This window comes from Medicago truncatula, chromosome 2 (assembly GCF_003473485.1).
Source record: "Medicago truncatula cultivar Jemalong A17 chromosome 2, MtrunA17r5.0-ANR, whole genome shotgun sequence".
NCBI classification, from domain to species: Eukaryota; Viridiplantae; Streptophyta; class Magnoliopsida; order Fabales; family Fabaceae; genus Medicago; species Medicago truncatula.
Window position 1 is genome coordinate 3,213,298 of NC_053043.1, and position 21,464 is coordinate 3,234,761.

Below are 21,464 nucleotides of genomic sequence, written 5' to 3' on the forward strand. Positions count from 1 at the left end.
AAAATCACATTCATTGTCACATTGATTAATGAAGTACGAAAGTCATGCGTTTTTAATTAATTAAATAAAATGGTAAGGCAATACAACGCTTGATACATGTATAGAATCTTTTTTGCGTTTTTAACTCATCAAGGGTATGTTTGGTTTGGAAGAGAAGTTGTGAAGAGAGAAATAGGTGAGAGAGAGTATGAGAAGAGAGAGAAATGTTAGAAATAGAGTAGATTTGATGTATTGTTTGGTAGAAGAGAAAGATAGATGTAATTATTGTTTAAGGACAAAAATACCCTTACCTAGGAAACAAGTATCCAATTTATTTTATTTCAAAGTTAACTTATTTTATTTAATTAAGCAAGTTGCTTACTTAGAAAAATTATTTTAAATTAATTCAGATAATAATATTATTTAAATTAATATATATAATTAAGCATAAATTAACTTCAATAATTTCTCCGTTTTTATTATCTGCATCTAAAAAAAGTAAATTAAATTACTTCAAGTAACAAAGTTATATAAATTAAAATAGAAACATCGAGAGATTTAGTTTTCTAATCCAAGTGGGCGTTTGCTTCAGTAAGATCAAATAAATGTAAAGACTAATCACCAAAAAGTAAGTATAGATTTCAACAAAAATAAATAAATAACCAAAGACCAATAAACTGATTTAATATTTCATTCATTGCAATAAAAAATAAATAAATAACCAAAGACCATTCAACTCCCAATGTATTCTGAGAGTTGACCCTGGCAATTCTAAATTTTTGTAGTTGAATAAACCAAGGTGGGTAAGAATAAGTTATCCTCCATGATTTTTGTTCGGTAAGAGCTACTATCATTTATTTCTTCAAGTTCAAGCCTCCCCAGGAAAACCAAATATAATCTCGTCGATATCTTTGTCAAGGGCCTCTTGGGTTGCTTTGCATTGGTGCAACTATGGAGTACAACATAACACTAATAGCAAAAAACAAAAACTGGTTTCGTTGAAGACACCATCCTATTTGCCCAAGTAGTTCCAACAATTCTTTCCAGCTAAAATGTAAAGAAAGGTATAATATCAATACAATAAAAAATAACTAGGGAAGAAAATCAATAGGAAAATAAGATTACCAGAATTGCAAGATAAAGTTAATTAACAAGCACGGCAAAAGACTACTGCAATACAACAATGTAGACATTATTGGAAAAATCACATTGACACGCCGTGATTTTGTTGAAGCTGCAAGTGTAGCTTTTGTCAAAATCAAGGTGGCTCACCGTGATTCTGACAATCCCACCGCAAAATCAAACATGCATGGATGCCTCTCTAGAATCGATCACCTTTCTATTCAAATATTGTTTACGAGGATTGGTTTTGCCATCCAAAAAGGTTTAGCGGCGCAGCTTGTTGCCCGCTTGCCTTCTATTCAAGTGTAAATAATGGTTTATAATATATAAAAATCAGAGATGCTATATATCCCGAGGGAAAATTTCACGAAGCGGTCCCGACACACCATTCAGCCAATTGAATTTGCTTATTTTCCGGAAATCATGGCAGGCTTAGTTTTGACTTTTTTTCTAAGAACCAGTCTCTGAATTAAATGTACAATCCAAAGGACATTATTGTGCCACGTCTATCGGGAAACACTCGGTATGCAACTATTCGCTATAATAAGCATTTCACTATAAAAATATAAAGCCGCATACACCACATTTCATCAACTAGCATGATACTGAAGGACATCAGAGAGTGAGGCATTACCCGAGACCTGTCGAGGCGTGAAAAAAGGGCGGTGCACAGAGGGTTTTCAGACCCGTCAAGCAGATTTGCAATCTGCAAATGGAAAAGAGAGATATCAGTGAAAAGAGTGAGATTTTAGAATTTGTTTTCACTTCGTGCCACTCATAACGGCAAAATGAGAATAAAAACCATTGCAAATTTATATCAACAGAGAAAGAAAAGAAGCCATGAACTTATTGTCTTCATTCATACGGCTACAGGAACAGAATTTTTGGTTGTCATTTCTTATAGAGTAAACCAATGAATTTGGCTGGAATCAATTCAAAAACTTTTTTCAGCCATGAGATTCTTCCTATAAACCTTTTGTGTGACAGGCTTGTCTTCTTATCTCCCACTTGGGTCTTTGCACACCCTTTTTTGTTGTTGGAGTTTTCATGACTAGACATGCAAAAGAACGGGATTACACTTTTGAGACAATTTTATTTTTTTCCGCTGATTTTATTGTTAGCCTAGGAGGATTCCTACTACATCTGTCTTACACTCTTTCCTTAGTGAATTATTGCGAAAGAAGAGAAATATACTACTTAATTTACAAGCCTGCTTACCTCAGGGTAAAACTCCTTCCTCTCTGGGTGTGAATACATGATTAGATTCTTAACCCCGCGAATCTACCATGAAGAAATAAACTAAATTTGTCAATTTTGCATCAATATAACTGTTGAGTAAGAGGAAAGTAAGATCATATAATATAAGAATATTTTCAATACTACCAGAACATACCACTATTAAATATAAAAGAAATTAACTATAGGAAAGAAAGGGAGGAAAAAAAAAAACTATTTTACCACACACATTCTTAAATCTGTGGTAAAAATGAGCTCTCTCTGTGCAAAGCATAATTTTTCTTTTCCCTTCAGTGAACAAACGACGTGCACTAAAAATATCCTTTTTGGCCATATACCTAAATTAAAAAGATCCACACATAAATTACAATGAAACACGAGAGCTACATTTTAAGATTAGAGCTGTAATGGCACAATAAAGGAAATGGTTCCTTACTCCCCAAACAGACAGAAGGAGGCATTCTGGGACTTCAAAAAATTTCGGATTCGAATAAATTCTAAGTAAGAACTGGCAAATATCATGGTTCCTCCCTGCATCAAAGATTTCATTAAAAAATCATTAACATCTGTTATAAAAATTAAAATTATAACAAACACTGCATGTTCAAAAAACATGAAGTTTATTAAAAAGTTAACCTGATCAGAGTCATTTATTCTTGGGAAAACCTGCAAGAATGATTCACATAGTATCTCAGTACAATTTGGGGTCATAAATTTTAGCCAACAACACATCATTACCATTCGTTTATACAGTCTAAACATTGCTTATAAGATTCGATTCACATATTATCACTCTTTCGGATTTTCAATCTAAAATGTTTCAAAAAATATGTCCATTTGCTTCAGACTTTAGCCAAACTACTCGACAAAGACTAGCAATGACTGCAAATTGTTAGACAGAAAGAATGAACAACTAAAATTACTTGAACTCGACACAAATTTTTCAAAAGCACTGTTAGAATATGATATCTATCGCAGTTTGTATTAGTGACTCATATAGTGTTTAGTGTTATAACTCTATAAATACTTGTACCCTCCGTCAGATTCAATAATGAAAACATTCACATTTACAATTTCAGTTTCCCACTCTTTCTTTTTCTCTATTCTAACTACTTTCTCTCTTCTCTAAAAAACTCAAGCTTCTTCAAACTCATCAATGGAGTTGCTCCATTTCTATCAACCACAATTCCAGAATACATACCTTCGTAACAAAATAATTAAAACGTTCATCATCCGCATCAACTATTGACTTTACATTAAACCGTACATAAACCTACAGGATTCAAGATACAGAAGAAGTATTAGCTGAATAGAATAAAGAGTAAGGAACACACCCACAGAGATATATCTGAATAAGTATAGACAAAACAGCATAAAGAAAAATGAAAAGCCTGAACTCAATAGTAAAGAAAATTTAACAAGAAGGAACATTAGTATATTAAACAAATTAATCGTGACAAGAATGAATATTCAGCAAACAGAGCATAATTATGTGATACGGTTTACAAAAGTCATTTTCCAGCAATATGTCAGATTTAACTACAAACAACAATCCAATTAATTTCCCCAGGGCTTATAAACACTTTGTGAGCATCCTCGACAGACCCCGTAATGAACAGAAGACAAATAAATCACGCATGTCATAAAAGATATGCAATAATTTAAAAGTTATGTGCAATTTAACAGAATGAATCGTTGCTATTTATGTTTAGGATTATTTATCGTCCATGAGATGGGCACTGTAACTTAAATGCGCAACACCATGGCAGATGGTTTATGCGATTTATCATGAACCCATGTCGCCGACATTCAACCCCAGCCACCTCCATTTGACTGTGGTTGCTAATACACGTCTGGTACACTCCCTATCACATAAGATCCAAGGAAATTGAGGAGCAATAATATTACCTACTAGATTATCGAAATGCACCTAAACCTAATTCGCTTCCTTCGGATATAAAATGCCTACCATGCATTAAATAGAACTTCAGTGCATCACAATAGCATAAAAGCACAAAATGAATATTAGTTTCACAAATAGCAAGAAATTTTGAGATAGTGTACCTGTTGAATTTTAGGGAGCACTTTTTGCATAACACCTTTATATTTACACTTCAACTTCACCTGCAAATACCAATTAAAAAGACCAATTACAGTATAATGTAACAATTATTTTGATCGTTATATATAAAACTAGAAAAAATAGAGAATATTCCAACTAACTTTTATCTCAATTTGATTTTCTTTTCATTGAATGAGTGATTCTGTTACAATGCAGCTTCTATAGAAAGCTGGGAGAATACCTGCTATAGCAGGTCATCCTATCTCCAACTGACAGGTTTCAGTTGCATGACAGCACATATGCCAGCTGTATACAGCTGGCTATTACAAGGTTCAATCTAGTTATATGCTAAACTAATTGTTACACTTATACACCCCCCTCAAACTCACCGAGGGTTTCCACAACATTGAGTTTGGAACGCATCAAAAGAAACTTAGCAGTGGAGAGGGGCTTGGTGAGGACATCTGCCCATTGATCAATTCCAGGAATGTGAACAACAGAAAGCTGCTTAGCCAAAACCTTTTCCCTTACAAAGAAAAGGTCAGTTTCCATATGCTTGGTCCTGGTGTGTAAGATGAGATTATGAGCAAGTAGTACTGCTGATTGATTATCACAAAAAATAGTAGGAGAAGAAGATGGAACAGTGAGTTCTTTGAGTAAAGTCTGAACCCAGAGAACATCAGCAGTAGCTTGTGCTAGAGACATGTATTCAACTTCAGTACTAGATCTTGCCACAACGGGTTGCGTTCTAGACCACCAGGAGATGAGATTTGGACCAAAGAAGATAGTAGCTCCAAAGGTTGATCTCCTATCATCAGGATCTGCTGCCCAGTCAGCATCACATAAGACTTGAAGAGGGAGAGCCTGATGAATAGGGGTAGGAAACAGCTTCATACCAAAATTAAGTGTCCCTTTGAGATACCTGAGAATCCTTTAAACAGCAACTCAGTGAGATTCCAGAGGTTGAGACATAAATTGTCAGACTTCGTTGACAGAATAAGCAATCTCTGGTCTGGTAATGGTAGCATACTGCAGAGAGCCAACAAGTGTCATGAAAGGAATTTGAACCATGTCTGGATAGCTTACAGCTGGACATCATAGGAGTATTAATGGAATTACAGTCAAGCATGTTAGTTTTTGAAAGCAGATCTATAATGTATTTACTTTGAGTGAGCAGTAGGGAGTTATCAACAAGGTGGTTGACTTCAATTCCAAGGAAATAGTCTAAGGTACCAAGAGCAGAAGAGCTGCCTGGGATGATAATATCATCAACATACACAAGTAGATAAACAACATGCTGCTGCTTAGCATAGGTGAATGACAAAGGGTTACATTTACTTGCCTTAAACCCAAACTGAATTAAATTTGCTGTTAACCATTGTCTAGGAGCTTGCTTGAGGCCATAGAGTCCTATGAAGCTTGCAAACCAACTAAGTATGTGTTACTGAATTATTCTAATGATATAGGCTTCACAACAGGGGAGAAAGTTTCAGTAAAATCAAACCCTTGAGGATGATGAAAACCCTTTGCAACCAAAGGTGCCTTATACTTATTGATAGTACCATCAAAATTCTCTTTAACTCTAAACACCCATTTACAACCAATAGCTTTTCTATTGGGTGGGAGAGCAACAAGTGCAACAAGCGACCATGTATTATTTTTCTGAAGAGCATTAAACTCTTCCTGCATAGCAGCATTCCATTGAGGAAGTCAGGGCCTGTTCTACATTCCTTGGTTCAGTATGTTTCAGCAAAAGGGTTGGCTGAGACGGGACCAGACTTAGACCTAGTTTGCATTGGATGATTGTTAATAGGAAGAACATTAGTGAGATTAGGAGTAGGAGATGACACAGAGGCAACTGTGAGGAGGCAGACGGCTAGGATATGTCAACAGAAGAAGGTAAAACTGATTGAGGAGACAATATAGTAGGAGAATTATGTGAAGGTTGTGAGGATGAGGAAGTAGATGTAGGGAGGGACTGAGATGTATTGGCAGGAGGGTTGTGGAGGGGAAGGGATGATAAGGAAACATCTTAGTCAGGATTAAGGGATCATAGGGAGTAGTGGTGAACAAGGTGGAATAATGGAACCTTGATTCATCGAGAAGAACATCTTTGGAAATAAAAATGCGACCACTTGTAACATTTATGAGAAGAAGAATAGCGCAGAAAAATACATTCATGGGATCTAAAATCAAGTTTATGAGCATTTTAGGGTCTAAGTAACGGAAAACAAGCACAACCAAAGACTTTTAAGAAGTTATAATCAGGTTTTTGATGGAATAAGACTTGATGAGGAATTTTAAATTGAAGTGAGCCAGTACTAGGAAGTCTGTTTATAAGGTAAACAGAAGCAAGTAATGCATGATCCCAATAGGTCAAAGGCAAAGAAGCTCGAGTAAGAACAGTGAGACCAAGGAAAACTATATGCCTATGTTTTCTTTCCAAAACACCATTTTGGTGGTGAGCGTGTGGGAAGATTGGGTAATTCCTAAAGTGGCAAGGTATTGAGTGAAAGGTCTATACTCCCTTCCCCAATCAGTTTGCAAAGATTAGTTTTAAAAGAAGGTGAATGCAATCTATGAGCTTTGCCCATGCAACAAGCAGTACAAAAAGTGGAAACATCTCTTTCTTTATTGATAATGGGTATATTACAATGTTGTAAAGAAAGCTCAAGTGTGTGATTATTAGGGTGACCTAATCCAAGTGCCGCAAATATTGTGAAGTAAAAGAAGAATGATTATTACAAGAGCTAGAACTAATGTTTATAGTGCAAACAGACGCATTATTTGGAAGAGGTAAAGACAATGAAGACTTAGCCGATTGGAGAGAGACACTGGGAAAGGTATAGAGACCATCAGGACCAACTTTGCCATGCTGAAGAACTTCTTTAGTGGCCTGAGATTTGACAACAAAGTGGTCAGAATGAAACTCAAAAAAGACAGAATTATCTTTTGCAAATTGACTAACACTAATTAGATTTTTGGTTATGGAAGGAACATGCAAAAGATTATTTAGCGTCAGTGTGATTTGTGGTTTAATAGGTGATGAAAACACACTAGAACCAGAAGAATGTATATCCAAAGGGGAATGCTCATGTCCATCAAAGGGAAATGCTCCTGAATATTCCTTGCATCGCCAGTCACATGGAATGAAGCACCAAAATCAGGGAACCATGTAGTGGAAGCATTAGAGGAGCCACTTGTAGATGGAGCATTGGTGATCATAGCACTAGGCTGACTAAACTGAAGAGTAGGCTGTCTCTAATGTTGAGGTGAAGGACGAGGCCAATGCTTAAAGGGACAGTAAGCAGCTAGATTAGCACCATATCCAGAAAGATTAGGTCCATAAGGCTGCGTCCCAGAGTTAAAGGCATGATGGGGATCAGGACTAACAATAGTGTTGACAGAGGAAGGAATCAGTTAGGGACTGAGACTGAGAACTGGATGCAGAAGCATGAGTCAGATTAAGATTAAGAGATGCAGCATCATCAAGAGTTTTCTTCTTGAACTTGTCAAGACGAGTTTCATGAGCAATTAGCAGAGATTCAACCTCATCTATGTCAATAACATCAAACTTACTCTCAACAACAGAGATAACTGGACTATAACCATGTGGTAAACCTTCCAAAATAACATCTAAGTGCTGATTGACAGGAATTGGATCATCAATTGAAGCAAGATTGTCTATAAGATTGCGAGTATGAATGAGATACTCTTGCACCGTACGATTATCAAACGAGGTAGCACGCAATTCAACACGAAGTTGTCTTGCCTTTGCAAGCATTTGCTTTTGAAAATAGGTCACAAGTTTGTTCTAGAGTTTATACGCATGCGAAGAACCAACGACACGCACCACCAGAAAGAGTAGATAGAAGCCAGGACAGTAGCATCTGGTCTTTGAGATGCCAATGACGGTACTCAAGATTGAGTTTTCCAGTAGCGCGATCTTGCGCAGTGAGAAAACGCGGCGGAATGATCGGAGCAACAAGATATTCATCGAGATTGTTTGCATTCACATATGGTTCAACTTGTTGACACCAAACAACGAGGGAATTTTTCTCGTTCAGCTTCTCATAAATCTTCATAGAGAAGACGAAGTTGGAGCGAACTGAAGCATCGTCATCTACAAAGGATTGGAGCGGAAAAGCGTTCGTCACCACCGGAGAAGTTTGGGCATCGGTTGGATGCGGCGGAGGCGGTGGAGTATGCACCGGAGAAGTCGCCATGGATCGGAGATCAATATGATACCATATAAAACTAAAAGAAATAGAAAGAGAATATTCTAACTAACTTTTATCTCAATTTGATTTCCTTTCCGTTGAATGAGTAATTCTGTTACAATGCAGCTTATATAGGAAGCTGGGAGAATACCAGCTATAGCAGGTTATCCTATCTCCAACTGACAGGTGTCAGTTACATGACAGCACATATGCCAGCTGTATACAGCTGGCTATTACAAGGTTCAATCTAGTTATATGCTAAACAAACTGATACGCTTATATTATAACTTGCTTAAAAACCACACACTTCATGGCAACGTTCTATCCATAACAATCTATATCAATCATGCCCATTTGTTGAGTTGTATATTTAAGAATAAGAGAAAACAAAAGAAAGGGAAAATTGAGAATAAATTGATGTACGGAGAACTTCTCAGCCATGAGACATCTCTAATGAACTGATAAAAATAGACAGCGCAACCAAATATGCTACATACCTTCCCTTCATAATTAGAACACTGTTGATTGAATGAAGTGTTTATATCTACAACAAGGAAATGTAGGGGTTATAATATGTTTGGCCATGTTTCCATGATGCAAGTAAAAAAAGGAGTCAATAGCAAAACTAATAACAATTCAGTTCCCGTATAACTTGTTTAAATAAACAACAGGTTAACCAACAATCCCCCCTCCTCAAGGTAGCAATTTTGTAATCAACGTGAAGACATACACTAAAAACAAAAGGTTTTCTCTAGCCAAACAGGCCCAAAAATTTCAACTTTGTATACTTGGAAATTGTTGTCAAAAGCGGTCGCGCCGGCTGCTATAGCAGAAAAATCAGGACCACCGCGCCAGGCCGCGTGGCAGAAGTGGAATGCGGTCAAAGCAGACCTATAAATAGTAAAACGATAACTTGTACTAGTTGTATATAATTCTTATTAGCGATTATCGATTTTGCTATCCCTTTTATTTCATATTATGAATACTTCATGAAACTTTGAGTAATGTTTAAGGTATTTTGGTATTTCTTTTTGTAGAATTTCAGAGAATAAGTTTTTTGTATTCTCATTGATTGAATATGAAAATATATTACAATGGTATATATAGAGTAAGTAGCCTCTCAGCCATCCTTACCTTATGAACCAGAAAAGGAAACAAATTAATCCTAATGATGACAAAAATAAAACCTAGTAATGACAGGAATAAAACAGGTCAATGATGAGAGATGGTAACATAACTACCAAATCCCTTTTATTCAAAACCAAATATGCCAAATAAGTATACTTTATTCTGCTAGATTTCTACACTTTTAGAATAGTATGGTATTTAGTATTAAATTTATTAGTGGTCACACCACCGAAACAGCGCCTGCTACGCACCACGTTCCCACGCCGCACCAATTTATGGGTTGGCCGCACGGCGCCGCATTTTCACGATGACAACAGAGCTTGGAAATAAACTATCATGATGATTGTGGGGTAAATTCAAATGGATGAAAACCATTTTCGCAAAAGGAAGGATGAATCACCATGTGCAGCAAAGAAATATTCACTTCTCAATCATACTAATATCTGCCACATTTATTAAAGGCTTAATTGCATGTTTGGTCCCTTGTGTATATCTTAGGTTTCATGTTGGTCCCTTATGTTTTAAAGGTTTCAAGTTGGTCCATTATGTTTTAAAATTTTCAAGTTGGTCTAAAACGTTACTCACGTTGGAATAAGTTAGTCCCTTCTGACACATAATATTGAGTTTAATAAAACAAAAATAAAAATAAAAATAAAAAATGTGACTAAATTATTCGAAACTTTTAAAACATAGGGGACCAACTTGAAACCTGAAATAAACACAAGGGGACAAACATGCAATTAAGCCTTTATTAGTAGAAAGTATAAATGAAGAAGAATGGGAAGACCCATGTTCAGGTATACAGATTACATGTGGTTTTCTCTAAAGAAGGAAAAACACGTCAAAAATGTGAATTGTTCTTAAAATATTTGGTAACAAGAAGGAATGTTCATCACCTGGATTTGAATAAAAACCCAGAATTATTGTCTGCCTGTAAAATCTGGCTTGCTCATCAAGATACCTAAACAAGGAATACAAAAGCACGTATCTCAATATATTTTTTAGGGAATAAATCTTGAATTTCTGGTGTATACTGCACTTCAGACCCCGTCACCACTAACAATCTGAGTGTATCATGCAGTTCATACAACATATAAACAATGTGTTGAAGTTACAAATTTTTCATAGAAGCGGAAGAGTAAGAAGAAATAGGACTACTGTGTAATGTGATAGATAACAAATTTGATACACAAGAAAGCATGGTAGACAAACTCGCGATCCAACTCGTAGGATCGTCCGAGTTCACGATCTCACATCCCCTCGCCGTGCCGGAAAGTCGTCGAAATCGGTTTTTGGCGGTCGCGGATTGGATCGTAGTTGAAAAACGTAAACGCGTTGGAATCGTTGATCCAAACGAGTTAGTTTTGAAACCCAGGAAAGAGACCCGTTTAATGTTTCGCTTTCCAGAAATCCGGATCTTTCGGGTCGGGTTCATGACCCACATCGCCAAAAATGCATTTTTGCTATCAGAAAGGCAAAAAAAACGTGTTTCACTCTTCTTTTTCTCTGAAACGGTTTCAAATTCCCTCATTAAACCCATTGACTATTGAAAATCTTCCCAATAAAGCCACTATCAATAATTAGGGAAATTTTCCAATACACCCATAAATCATGGAACCTTACCAATTCAATTCCCATATTCATAGCACTCAATCTCCTCTCTCACGTTACTTATTTGGGAATTGACCATTGTGATAATTATGATTAAGTTTTATTGTTGTTATGGAGTTGTACAAGTACTGTTTTGAAACAGGACTACTGACTCGTGATCCAAAGCAGTTCTAATAAAAGCAAAAAAAAAATGGACTTGATGGACATCTGAGCACTTAGTATGCTAACACGAACATGCTATAGTGTTTAAGGTCACTCATCCAGCTGTAGCATTTTGAAGGGCCAGCCCCTATTTGGGATTGATAAACACTTATTCTAACACTTATCTTTTATTTTCTGTGTATAAGGATATCTTATCATCCTCCCATTTTTTAACTTACCCCCTTGCCCTTATTTTATCTATAAGATAATTATTTTGTTTTCAAAAGCGTAAAACAAAAACAAATGGTCTCACTTTATTAGTAAGTGACAATAATTTTGCTATATGCCAAATTAAAAGAAATGAAAACAACAACGGAAAACAAACATACAAATTTTATATTGATCAAGGAGGGAGTGGGGAACATAAGAAAAACCAGCTCCAGTGAAGAAAAGGCAAATAGAATATACCATCGTCTAATGCGCATAACATCTGTTCTGGGCAGCGTAGATGGTAAGCGGTTTAAGTGTTCAATAACTGTATGCACATGAGACCAATTCTGACAAGGTTCAACAATAATGAGAAACAGGACTACTGTAGTTCAAATCATGGGAAAAGTCAATTTTTTGCAATAATTTAAACAAACAATGCTAACCTGCATTGCCATTACATCTGCATGATCAATAATAAGAACCTGCTTAAAAACATTCACTTTGTCAACTTCATACAATATGATCCAAATACACAGTATCTACCTACCCAGAAATAAATATAAAGTATATAGTATAATAAAGTATGTATAACAATTAAGAGTGGGACAATCACCTCTATGGACGAAAGAAAATCTACATCTTTTTCCTTATTGCATTCAGTCTCTTCAATTTTCTATATCCAAACCAAACTAATGTTAGCTTATATAAGCAATACATTAAAAAAAACTGTTCAACAAAACTGCAAAATCTTGAGAGGATTACTAATAAAAAACAATTTGAATTCACACTGAGGAACAAACTACACAGCAAAGTTATTGTTGAGATATTTCTACGGTAAATAGGATATTTTGGATCTGATGTGCGATTTGATTTTATCCCAATAATCAAGGGATCTAATTGAACACATTGATCCGTGTAGTCAACATTGGCTCATGGGTGCGACACGACGAAACCCCATTTTGCATTGAAGTTTAGAGTAGCACTACTGATAGTGGTCAGATAGCGCTGCAGTAAAGCTCATGTAAAATTCTAAACTTTTTGCAATATCATCATTTCCCCCCACTTGCGGCTTTCCAATGGCTCTTTCTGCAACCTTTCCAGGGGGACTTTCTACAACTTCCAGACTGCCATCCTCACCTTGCGGCTTTCCAGCGGCCCTTTCTGCAACAAAATTATATCCGTGCATCAGAGCTATTTAGTCAAGGATATTAAGCAGCGACACCCTTTTCATGTTGTTTTCCTTGTATCGACTACCTATAAAATATTCATCGATTCGTGATCAGATTTTGGGTTCTCCTATTTTATCCACTTTCAACTTTGCATGGTATATCTTGTGTGTACTGGAAAAACCGTAAGATGTAGATGTGCATCATATCATGAACCTGATAACTCCTCTGCTTTGGTCTTTTTAAGTAGTAATCAAGGTCGATCCCTCAAATAAGCAAGTCCTGTCCTAAGTGAGACTATTGCCAGCTCAGTCAGTCACAGTATTGACAAGTGATTTGTTAAAAGCTAAACGAGTAGTTTATGTTAAGCTTGATGATATGAACTACCTTCAATGGAAGCAACAAGTCGAAGGTGTTCTTCGCGAAACAAAAACGGTGAAATTTGTGATTTCACCTCAGATTCCACCGGTTTATCTCACAGATGAAGCGCGCGAAGCAGGAACGAAGAAACCTGCTTACACTGAATGGGAAGAACAAGATTCTTTGCTCTGCACCTGGATTCTTTCAACGATTTAGCCTTCGCTGCTTTCGCGATTCGTTCTCCTTCGCCACTCGTGGTTTGGGATGAGATTCATAGTTACTGCTTCATGCAAAGCAAAGATTCTTGCTCTTCCCATAGTTAGTGCTTCACACGAACGCGTCTTCACGCATTGTCGCTGAAATCATTGCTCGAATTCGCGCAATTTCAGAGTCTCTCACAGGGACCTAATTGAAGTTGTTCTTGAAGCACTTCCTGAAGAGTTTGACCCTATGGTTGCAGTGTGAATGCGAAATCTGAGGTTGTTTCATTAGATAAACTTTAATCTCAGCTTCTCACACAAGAATCTAGAAATGAGAAGTTCAAGAAAGCTGCTATCGTTGAACCTGTTTCAGTAATCTCACTCAAAATGCAAATTCAGAATCCCAATTTCATGGTCTTAATTCTCAAAACCACAATAATAAAGATGGCACGGGAAACAATCAGTTTCCTAACTCTAGCCCTAATTTCGAGTTTGTCCTAAACGTTACTCGCATTGGAATAATTTAGTCACATTTTTTATTTTTATTTTTGTTTTTGTTTTATTAAACTCAATATTATGTGACAGAAGGGACAAACTTATTCCAACATGAGTAACGTTTTAGACCAACTTGAAAATTTTAAAACATAATGGACCAACTTGAAACTTTTAAAACATAAGGGACCAACATGAAATCTAAGATATACACAACGGACCAAACATGCTATTAAGCCTTTAATAAATGTGGCAGATATTAGTATGATTGAGAAGTGAATATTTCTTTGCTGCACATGGTGATTCATCCTTCCTTTTGCGAAAATGGTTTTCATCCATTTGAATTTACCCCACAATCATCATGATAGTTTATTTCCAAGCTCTGTTGTCATCGTGAAAATGCAGCGCGGCGCGGCCAACCCATAAATTGGTGCGGCGTGGGAGCGTGGTGCGTAGCAGGCGCTGTTTCGGTTGTGTGGCCACTATTAAATTTAATACTAAATACCATACTATTCAAAAAGAAATACTAAAATACCTTAAACATTACTCAAAGTTTCATGAAGTATTCATAATATGAAATAAAAGGGATAGCAAAATCAATAAAGGAAGTAAAATAAATTCAAAATGGAAACAAGAAAAATCAGCTTACATTAAGCAAACAAAGTGGCGAAGCAATAATGAAGTCTGAGGTATGGAAATCACTGAACAACTTGACTGTCTTCCTGCACGAAACAAAGCATTATGATGTCACAAGACTATTTACGAAAAACTTGCCAAAAAAAATGTTACTAAAATAGGTCAGCCGCTAATATAATTTAGACTTTGGAAAACAAATTATGCTTACACCAACAATCAAAATCATCATCATCATCATCCATTAACCAATTTAAAAAAAATAACAACAAATAACAAGGATAATGACTATAATTACAGATGTTGACAGGGGACTTTACAGGCTTTCACAGAATGTCTCGGAGTAGGAAAGAGAATAAACAATACTAATCCCTTTACGAGTGTAATTACCTAGTAAATTTGATGCCAATCATAAAGTCATCCTCATTATTGCCTCCAAGAAGTAGGTTATGGTCATACGGTTTGGATGACACTTGAGGGTATGCATTTTCAAGCTCTTCGCCATTTTCCTTGTCACCTTTATCTTCTTCACCTCCAAACTTAGCCGAAAAACGATCCATGTGCTCAACATTGACCTGAGAAAACAGATACAAACATCACAAAGGAACACTAGAATATTTTATCTTGCTCTAGGCAAATGTAATACAATAAGATGGATAACGGTAACATGACTCAACCCCTTAGTTTTGAAATTTTAGGCAAATCACTAGTGTGCAGGCTTAACAGGCTCAAACAGGACCCTCGTACTTGGTTTGGATGTCTGTTATACATTACTTCAGTTTGGTTTCAAAGCTACTGTGGTCCGTCTCTTTTCATCTATTCCAAATTATCTGTTGTGGTTTATTTTGTAGTTTAGGTTGATGACATTATTACCTCGGGAAACCCTTCACTAATTCAGCAAGTTATACCTTAATAACTTCAGTCCGCTTTAAAACTGATCAGGACCTATAACTTTAATATTTCATTTGATTTATGGTTAGATCTTCCCCTCATGCTCAATGTTACTTCGCAAAAAATGTATTCGAGATCGCTTGGCAAAAGCCAACAATCCAACATGATTGAAGCAAAACCAATATCCTATGGTTGCAAGATGTAAACTGTCAATAGCAGAGGCTGATTATGTTCAGGATTATTTCTTATATAGGTCTACTGTTGTGCTTTGCATTTATGCTACCATCATCAAATATGAAATTAGCTTCTCAGTAACTGTCACAGGCTGACAGCTTCTTGACTCTCATTGGAAGGCTGTTCAACCAGCTCCTGCTCTACTTCAGTGGCCTACAAATCTTAGTGTCATGTTGTGGGCGGGGATAGAACCCTCAACTTCCTTATCAATCCACTCCTTAACTCCCTCACCCAAACCACCGAGCCAATCTTATATCCCCGCAGTGTGCAACAGTTATATACTGCTAGAACTGTTATAAGAATATAACTAACTCTAATTGTCTTGTAACAGTTCAGTAGGTAGACTAATCTGAACCAGGACACCTATATATATTCATATTGGTGAATTGTACTCTTTTAAATAATAAAAATTAAACTTAGAGTTAACTCTTCTCTTTCTCTCACAACTACAAAGAGATGCACAAATAAGGATAACTGACTGAATTCTATAGCATATCTAACCAGTGTGACATTTCATTGAAAAACATGATGCGCGGAAAAAGGTCAACCAAATGCCCAGCTTAAGGGCTAAGGCACACCTCGGAGTCCAGTACAAACTACAAGTATTGATATTATGTCGTGATCGAGAGTCCAGAGCATGGTTAGCTTGACTGCATTAGAAATAAATTAAGAAAATAGAAAACTAAACTACCTTGTAAGCCAAAGGTGTAAGTTGTATAAGCCTCTTTACAACACGGTACGCAACATTGGCAAATGGCAACAAAATTAAAACCTGGATCATGCAACAGAAAAATATATTTGTCAAGTATGCTTTACATTTCTTAAGTAAATCTTTTATGTAAGAGTTCATTTCAAGGGAATATCAAGTGAAAATTTCAATTATGGTAGGAAAACATCCACCATAAGTAAAACCTTAGGACGAGTAAAACCAGTCACGACGAAAAATTCATTACCTTAGGACGAGTAAAACCTTGATCTCGGAATCTCTCAATATCAGCGCACTCATCAAGCCTAGCCAGTTTGGAATCATTCTTTTTGACACAATCTCTAGTTTTGAAGACGTGATTGAGCTGTGCAAAATAGCTATTAAGCAATTTTGTAAACAGTTCTCATATTTTATATAGAATAAAATGAAAATTTGCTTACAGAATGCATTATGTATGCATCCATGATGCTTGTGTCTTCAAGGCCTTTTAGATAGAATGGTCTCTTGTTACAGTGAAGTATATCCCGATAGCTGCTGCCTGGAACCAAGTCAATGATGTGAATGCCCGTATAAGGATTACAAAAATTAAAGTTAAAATTATGTCATATACAAATGTGCAACTGAATGCCTGAATCCCCTATAACAGCAGACAACCAAAAATGTAATGCAAAAAAGAAACACCAACTCAACTTAGTGAATCTTGCTATAATAATAATAGAGCACAACAATACATATAATATTTCAACAACTTAATTATTTATACATTGATGATTTCAAACCAACTTACAGAGGGAGAAAAACATCTTCTGCTTTGGTGAATTAATATCTTTGCCTCCAGATGTCTTGGAGACATCCATCCAATGCTCATATAACTTCTCCTTCAGACCGGGACAGGAGTTGATATTAAAATCCTACAAGAGAAAGCAGCAAAGAATGTTATATGTACTTGAGGCGCAAGTTGAAAGAAGAACGTCTTTTATAACACGACGTAAGATTCTAATTTTTCTTTGATGCGTAAAGAATTGCATAATATAAAAGTTTACCAAAGCCAAGAAATGCATAATGTTAATGCCAGGGGACAAGGGAAAAATTAACATTAAAGGAAAGTAGTATCCATCAAAAGATGCTTATTCCATTCGAAACAAACCACTGCACGGTTTATTTTTACTGCAAGGACAACCAATCAAAATCTCTAAATAGACAGTAAACAACGCATCATTGGCTAAAGTTATTGTCAACTTGAAAACTTATCCCACGAAAAAATGATCAGGATGTAATCAAATAGTCAACAGTTATATTTACTTCAAAAACTCTGGGTAAAGAGCATCAAAGACAGTTGATAACCCTCATGCAATATTCCATCTAACACGTAACATTATCTATTCTAGGGCATCATTGTACAGAGAAAAAAGAAGTTCCATTGTTGTGTGTCAAGGACAACCATTCATTAATGGTAAGGAATATTGATCAGCATGTGGTAATAAAACTATACTAAATTTTGAACTTACAAAATGAGGCCAAAGACAAGAAATCTTGGATATACCAATACCACTATATACCTTCAAGATATTTTGGCCAGTTCCTCTCCATGTGCAATTTGAGACACCAATAACTGGTACATCCCAGCTGAATTTCAAATTCTTTTGGTTGTCAATCTCTTCTTTTGATAAATTATGTTGCAAATGTAAATCAAAAGAGCTGCGTGAAAAGGAAAAGAAAAAAAGTAAAAATAAATGTTAGATTAAGCAAGCTAAGAGAGCAGAGTGTTATGATGAGCTATGCATGTATAATGATCAAGTAATACAAAAAGTAACACTATCAGCTAGCTAGATAGTATTAATCGGATTCATTACAAAACATGCAAGAGAGGTCAAAATCATACTGATGCAATTATGAAAGTATTTAACATGGAGATCAGTTGGAAAACTTGTAATAAAAAAAGTATTAACGGAAATAGCAAGATTTTCATTTCTAATTGGAATAAAGATTGGAGAGCTTTGGTGCATCTACTAGCTGCTTAGCTCTGTTAACTTTGGTTGTTCTCTCAAGTCAGAACTTTTCTATTCAAAGTGTGAGAGAAAATATATTTAACGTTAACAAACCTCAAATCCACTGAATCCTCAGATGTGGCTCCACCATTTGTCCTAATATCCTCTTGATCTGAATGAGAAAACTCATTGTCCTCTTCAGTCTCAGAACCTTCTATTAATCCAGAATCATTGTCATCAGAATTTTGCTGCAAGCTTCCCGCAACATTGCTTATAGGAGAATCAATGTCAGACCCTAAGAACAAATTTTTTTTACAAAATCATCAAAAAGATATCCCACAAATATATAACTATCGTATGCTACTGAAAAAAAGGGATGAATGCAAACGATTAATCATTATTCACAGCGCAACAAAGGGTTTTACTTGGACTTCTATGAGGACGAACAACAACCACTAAACCCTTTTCCCACTAGGTGAGATCAGCTAAATGAACTACACAATGCTTGAATGTTTGATGATAAATCATGTCTAAAAATAGACCACTTAGCATAGATGTCTTTATGGATTGGCCTATAGTTTTCCTTAACCCTTGTCTCTAACTAATGATCTATCCCCCATCTAATATACCCTCTTTGCACATATTCAATTCAAACTGCCTAAGACGAGACTCTTCCACTCCATTGTATTTAAAATGGGTGCTGCCCAGTCTTTGTCTCCAGTCGCACTGCTCTTTATTCATAATCATGTGACCAGTCCTATCATTTCTATGACATCTTTATTTTTTGTGAGCTCATTTCTATAACATCTAATCGTGAACCTGATCACAAACCCCATGCGGAAGTCCTAGTAAACATGTAATCTACAAGCATGACTAATCAAACCTTCTCCATCATGGTCATCCTCCAGCAAATTCAAAGATTTAATGATGTCAACATTTGTCTCTTTCTCCACCCTTCTACCTTCTTTCTTTTTTTTAATACCTTTATCTTCTTTCTTTATCCTGTAAATAGGGGCAGAGCAATGTGAATTTCAAAACAATGCGTTATTATTAAATCATTTAACAATGTAGTAAGTAAATTATTATGGACTAGTGTCGCTTGAATTTGACAAACACACATAAACAGATTTAACATCGAGCTTTATTATACAGAAACCAAAAGCAGAAAGAATTCTGCACAAAATAGAATAATTTGAATTTACATTACATTCTTATGCTATGAAAAAAAAAATGGACACGCCTAGGATCGTGACTGACAAGTGTCTAAAAACAAAATTATTTTCTTTGCATCGACACGCCTTGAGCACTGCTTGGACACAACTCAGGCGCATCTACAATATTAATGGATACATTTTCTAATTTTCCTAAAATCATTAGAACAAAAAGACTTTTATCAGTAATATATTAGTATTTTTATCAATTGCCTGCATATGCAAATCTTTTTACATACACACATCTTCATCTTTCACAGTATTCGAAGATAATCAATGAAGGGCTAATTACCTTAAATTTGTTGTACCAAAATAAGAACTTAAATTTTATTACATTAGTTTTAGCTTTTCGTGAGTATATAGATGAAAAAAAGGTGAAAGCCGTCAAGCCTGTCTTGTTATAGAAATCTATATATCGGTGTCGGTGTCTTATGTTTTTGACATTAGCGGACTCAACATGAGTCTATGCATGTATCGTGTTCAACACAATTCACTATCAGAGCTTCATACTTCTTCTGTTCTTTCTTATAATCAATAAAACATTTGCACTGAGTAATTAACAATTAATAATCATTACCAAATGGTAAACAAAATAAGAACAAAAAAATGTACAATAAAGCCAACCATTACTATTAATTAGGCATGGCAACGGGGCGGGGCGGGTTCAAGCATCACCCGTCCCCGCCCCAAACCATATAACTGGGTGCGGTTGCGGGTGTGGGGGAAATCTGGGTTTTTAGCACGTGGGCGGTATAAACATCCCTCGCCCCGTGCTAAAAACCCAGATTTCCCCACACCCGCACCCACATCCAGTTAAATCGGCTTTTCCCATTGAAATCGGGGTGGGGGCGGCCGGACCTAAAAAATCATTAATGAAATGAACCTAAAAAGTTGAATTTACTTATAATTAGTAACGGAGTATTAATTAACATTATTATCAGTACTATTAGACTATAGGCCTATTTGAATGAGGTTTACCTACGCATATAAACACTTGTGAGACTGTTTGTGAGAACTTATAAAAATCATAAATTGTTTTCAGCTTATTTTCAAAATCTCTCCAAAATAGCTTATGAAAACAATTTAACTTTGTTTTATTTTTTATTATAGAAACAGCTTATACACATGATAAGCACTTATTGATATAAGTTGCAAAGTAAGCAGTTTATGAAAACAAGGCCTGATAGTGTTACCTTTTCAAGTTAGACTCAGAAGTAGGAGCAACAAGTTGACGCTTCTTCATAATGTTAGGGTTTGATTCGAACAACTTCTCTGCGTACACAAAAAAGAAAATTAGAATTAAAATGTGTATTAAAGTTCAAGCAGCGACTAAACTCACCACCGTTGCTGTTTCCGGTATGACACGTTGACGACGTAAGGGGCGGATCTATATGCACCTGTTGTGCACCTGCAAACCCTGAACTTTTCAATATACAGGTAAATTCTTATATTCCGACTTAAGGATCTATATGCGTCAGTGTCAATAAAACCAATGGAAGATCTCTCTTTTATTGGTTTTTTGAGGTCGTGACCAAACCTAAGGAGAAACCATTACTTTTGTGGCTTAATGGGAGGCAAAGTGATTTTGCTTTGTGAAAATATGCGGATTACTTTCTTAAATGCATGCATTTGGCTAATTTTTGTCGTTGATTCATGATGTTAATCCTCAAATTCTCAATCTTAAATTACAGTCTTAAAAATTTCAGATTATTTTTCATAATTTCAGAATATTTTTTCACAATTGAACTTTGGACTTTTTTGCATGTTTTAGGAAAAACGAATTTTTTAGGGTTTTACTTTTTGTTTATTATTATTTAATATTTTTTAAAATCCAATGATATTTTATGTATAAATCATAGAGTCAAAACAAGACA

At 35.8% G+C, this 21,464-nt stretch overlaps 1 protein-coding gene and 1 long non-coding RNA gene across 5 annotated transcripts; both read right to left on the minus strand.

Moving 5' to 3' along the window:
- Positions 1 to 594: 594 nt before the first annotated feature.
- On the minus strand, positions 595 to 21,307 carry LOC11436387 (U3 small nucleolar RNA-associated protein 25). Of its 4 annotated transcripts, none has more exons than XM_024777421.2 (24): positions 20,933 to 21,298; positions 20,784 to 20,862; positions 19,263 to 19,381; positions 18,494 to 18,674; positions 17,951 to 18,089; positions 17,179 to 17,302; positions 16,832 to 16,929; positions 16,639 to 16,755; positions 16,377 to 16,457; positions 14,951 to 15,135; positions 14,577 to 14,649; positions 12,323 to 12,382; positions 12,153 to 12,191; positions 11,968 to 12,056; positions 10,644 to 10,708; positions 9,117 to 9,163; positions 4,402 to 4,461; positions 3,539 to 3,610; positions 2,974 to 3,003; positions 2,774 to 2,868; positions 2,567 to 2,675; positions 2,320 to 2,382; positions 1,736 to 1,807; positions 595 to 1,026 (listed from the first exon to the last, which is right to left on the minus strand). In XM_024777421.2, exons 2-24 carry the CDS (start codon positions 20,831 to 20,833, stop codon positions 949 to 951), a joined length of 2,046 nt encoding a protein of 681 aa, XP_024633189.1. In that variant the 5' UTR covers positions 20,834 to 20,862; positions 20,933 to 21,298; the 3' UTR covers positions 595 to 948. The 4 variants fall into 4 exon arrangements, 3 of the variants coding, with proteins under 3 accessions (XP_024633189.1, XP_003593484.2, XP_024633191.1); XM_003593436.4 differs by having other exon boundaries at positions 20,930 to 21,298; XR_003009613.2 differs by having other exon boundaries at positions 957 to 1,026; positions 2,560 to 2,675; positions 20,930 to 21,301.
- Positions 12,472 to 13,256, minus strand: LOC120578113 (uncharacterized). Its single transcript, XR_005644047.1, has 2 exons — positions 12,964 to 13,256; positions 12,472 to 12,870 (listed from the first exon to the last, which is right to left on the minus strand). It is a non-coding gene; the product is annotated as an uncharacterized lncRNA (long non-coding RNA).
- Positions 21,308 to 21,464: the final 157 nt, after the last annotated feature.